The following is a 3,935-nucleotide window of genomic DNA, read 5'->3' as shown; positions in this document are numbered from 1 at the left end:
ATCCAAACTCTCCTTTACGGGCTTTTGCAGAGCTGTCAGCCCAAGTGGTATTTAGAGCCGATTTATGTTTGAAAACCTGCATTTGGTGAAGAAACCTGTTCCGACGGCCTGTTCGTACTGTCCTGGGGTAGCACAGTGATGCGGGAGGCGTCATCCAGCTGGCTGCCACCCCGGCCTTGCTGCTATTCCAAGGACTCTGCTCTTCTTCCCTATCACCTTGTGCCTCCTTCCGGCATTTGCTGCTGCTTACGTGTACGAGGCGCTGGGGCCAAACGAGTCGCGAGAGCGCAGTATTCTGCACCTACACCCCCAAGGGACAGCCCCTTCTCTCCCCCCGTGGAACCACAGAGGCCTCTGTCTGTTTTTCCTGCCGTACGACTCTCGGGGCGCAGAGCTGCCAGCGGCCGGCCCGAGCTGCCCTCCCGCTGCGCGGACGCAAAACTGCCCCGGCCAGTCTGGTCCTCATCCCAGCGTCGATCTGGGCAAGGAAGGAATTCTCCCCGCAGAGGGTGGGAGCACTGGGACAGGTTCCCAGAGAAGCTGTGGATGCCCCATCCCTGGGAGTGTCCAAGGCCAGGCTGGATGAGGCTGGGAGCACCCTGGGCTATGGAAGGTGTCTCCACAGGGACGGAGAGTCCTCAAGGCCTTTCTACGAGGTTTGTGTGACAACCTCTCCCCCTCAGCACTGCTCATCACTCTGTGCCCGACTGGGAATTGTCCCACATTTACCCCGATGTTTTTCCTCCGCGTGGGACCTAAAGAGAAAATGCTCGTTAAGGGCGAGTTCCTTACCAGGGTTTGTTTTGATGCCGTTGACGAGGCTCTTGCCCGGGTTGCTGTGGGTGCTCCGGGAAAGCTCCTCCTCCGCGTGCGGAGCCTGCGCCAGCGCACTGCGTGGCTTGGGCTTCTCTCCTCCATCTTTTTTGGCAGTGGCAGATTTTGGGGACTTGTCTGATGGCTGTTTCACGGGAGTGGGTGACCGTTTCCCTTTCACATCCGATTTCCGGGCAGGGGAGGAAGATTTGGGTTTGCTCAAAGGCTTCCTCACACCTTTGTTCTTTTCTTTTATGTCTTTCTTGGAAACTTTATCCGTTCTGCTCATACTTTGCTCACCTGCCAACACATCAGGGTCTACCATGCAGACATCGGGGTGAGGAGGGTGGGGATGGGGATCTACCATTGGGACAGGCTGAGGATCATGGCTGGACCTGGAACTGGCGTGATGAGCATTCCCAACAGCTTTGTCCACCGGGAGGAAATCGGCATCTTCATCCGAGTCCATGTTGGCATCTGCTGTGATGGAGGGACATTCTTCCGTCTCAGGTGGGACATCCGAGTCTGACTGGGAGGTCCCAGAATCACTCACGGATGTCGGAGGGGTTTCCTCCACTGTGGCACTTTGCATGGGGCTACTACCGGCGGGGGGGGCTCTTCCTTGCACGGAAGGTTGCCCGTCCTCCTGCGAGAGGTCACTGTCCTCCGAGAGCTCGTGAGGGCTCGGGTTGATGAATGAGGGAGAGAGCTCTCCCTTCCTGAGCTTGTATTCACATGAGGAAAATTTCAGTCCACAATCAAAACTGCCTCCCAAACGTGGCTCCATCTCATGGGAAGCATCTCCATGGTCCTCTGCCTTTCCAGCCCTCTGCACATCCGGGAAAAAGGGCTGGAAACTGTGTTCAGGGGACACCAGAGAGGAGGGGCGGCTCTGCCTCTCTGGGTCCTCTCTGCCTGCGCATGGAGAAATCCTGCTGGCAGGAGCAGGGAATGCTGCTTCCCCTTCCGCCTCGGCTGCGTGCTGCGTGCTCTGGAAGGGCGGCAGGCCGGCGCTCACCTCCGTGGGGCCGTTGGCTGTGGTTTCGTCTTCACGCAGACGGTGAGGGAATGTGGTCAGCACGTCCGGGAGAGCCACCCGTGTCATCGGCTGTTCTGCAGGGGCCGCCGCCTGCTCCGGACGGCTTCCGCAGGGCGGGCGGTGCTTCTCTGCCGGGAGCGGCGTGGGCTCTGAACGCCGCTGCTCCTGTCTGCGTGTTGGCACGCTGTCTGCGCCGGCACCCGGGCCGCTGCCGGACGGAGAGCCCCGTTCTTCAAACACCAAGTCTTTGGTTTCGGCTGTATCTGTTTTCACAGCATTTCCTGGGGTCTGTGGAGACACCTCCCACAGACTCCTGGTCCCCGGATCCGCTCCTGCCCCGGTGTATGTGGAAAGCACGTGGGAGTAGAAACCTTCTGCCGCAGCCGGTATCACGGGTGTGGTGGCTTCGGATGAAGGGTCCTCGGAACGGCTGGGAGGGGGCGACATCAGCAGACTCTCTTTCCACAGCTCTGGAGAACAGCTTATCTTCCTCGTACGGACTCAGCGGTGAGAATTTAGTAAAAGAGTCCAGGCTGCAGGTTTTCTCCGAAACCTCCAAGTACTCATCCTTCTTCCCCTGCTCTGACAGCAAAGCGCAAGGAGCCTTTAAAGGAAGAGAGATGTCCCCGGCGCGGCTCGCTGAGGTGTGCTCCTGTCCCAACACGCTGGATGTTTCACTCCTTCCTAGCAGGGAGCATCCCAATCCAGAAGAGCCATCCATCCCCCTGCCCTCCACCCTTGGGCCCTCTTCGTGTGCCTCCTCTCTTCCAGAAGCAGATTTCCAGTACGTGGCTGGCTCTTGGCTCTCTGCCGCTGTGCCTGGATAAGCCGTGACACAGAAATGCGGATCCGTTGTGGATTTCTCAGCAACCTCGCTCTTTTGGGGAGAATCTTGTCCGAAACGGCACATTTGCTCATCTCTGCCTATGCCCAGCAGGTCGCTGTAACCAGCAATGTACGTCCCCACAAGAGGGGCTGCTGCAGCTTTCCTACTTCCGTATCCCTCCTCCCAGCCTGGATCCGAGGGCGAAGAGGCGGTAGAGCCGGGGGAGGTGGGCTCCTGCCGCGTGCTGTGCGGGAGGGGCTGCGACACGTGAAACGCGCCCGCTGCCGAGCCGTGCGCGTCAGCTGCGCCCGCAGCTTCAGCGGGGCTGTGCAGTTTAGACTCCTTCTCGGACTTCTCCTTCGCGCCTTTTTCCAACTCCGAGTCGCTCGTGCTTTCTTCCCCCTGTCCTGCTTTCTCGTAATACGTGGCTCTGGGCTTTGGGCTTTGGGCTTTAAGGAACAGCGACACCTGCTCCTGGCTGGACAAGGTGATGTTCTCGTCTGGACAAGCCGCACTGATGTGGGCGGCTGATCGTGCTTGATCAAAGGCGTCAGTCGTGTCCGTGGGAGAGGCAGAGGCGGTGCTTGTGGCTGAGGAGCGCAGCTCAGAGCCCGCATCTCCTTGGAAAGCAGAAGAAACCTTCAGCTTTTCCTGTCCTTCAGCTATCCCGGGCTGGCCTGTTTCCAAGGGCAGGAAAGGGTATCTCTCAGGGATGTCCGAATAGTCAAAGGCCGAATCTGCTTTATCTTTTGGGGAGGCTGGAGATGACAGCTCCTTCTCAGCAGAAGTGTAAAGGCAGGACTCTTCTTCCTTTGCAGAGACGTGAAAACTGTGGCCTTTGCGAGCGACGGGTGCTGTTGCCGGCCCCTTGTCAGCGCGACCCGGGCCGTCCGCAGCCCTGGCTGTGAAGGGCGACGGGCCCGCTCCAGACACAATTATCTGCTCGTAGATGTCAGCATACTTGAAACTTCTTTCATCAGGGTAGGGAGTTGGTTCTCTTTCTTCTTGCTCTTCTCGGGCGGACCTGTCGTCCCCGCTGGGCCTGCAGAGCACCTCCTCGCGGGAGGAAGGCTCAGGGGAGCTCCCGGAGCAGGTCTCGGGAGGCAATGCCACTCGGCCGGCAGAACCCGCCGCCTCGGCACGGCCCCCGGCAGCACTGCAAGGGCCCGGTCCTGGAGGGGAGTGGGCTCGCTGCCCCGACGCTGCAGCGCGGTCTCCGGGGGCCGCTGCTGTGTAGTCGTGTTCTGCGGGGCTTTG

General features: G+C 59.6%; 1 protein-coding gene across 1 annotated transcript in view; it reads right to left on the bottom strand.

The window, feature by feature from the left end:
* MAP1A (microtubule-associated protein 1A) overlaps positions 1-3,935 on the bottom strand; it is a 13,607-nt gene that overhangs the window by 1,561 nt on the left and 8,111 nt on the right. Inside the window, 2 exon segments of the mRNA XM_010148321.1 lie at positions 793-2,303; positions 2,305-3,935. The exon segment at positions 2,305-3,935 is cut by the window's right edge and continues 23 nt beyond it. Of these exon segments, the coding sequence (XP_010146623.1) occupies positions 793-2,303; positions 2,305-3,935 (3,142 nt within the window).

Source organism: Eurypyga helias, unplaced genomic scaffold (assembly GCF_000690775.1).
Source record: "Eurypyga helias isolate BGI_N326 unplaced genomic scaffold, ASM69077v1 scaffold39423, whole genome shotgun sequence".
NCBI classification, from domain to species: Eukaryota; Metazoa; Chordata; class Aves; order Eurypygiformes; family Eurypygidae; genus Eurypyga; species Eurypyga helias.
Note: the sequence above shows the minus strand (reverse complement) of the source record. Positions and strands in the feature narration are given on the sequence as shown.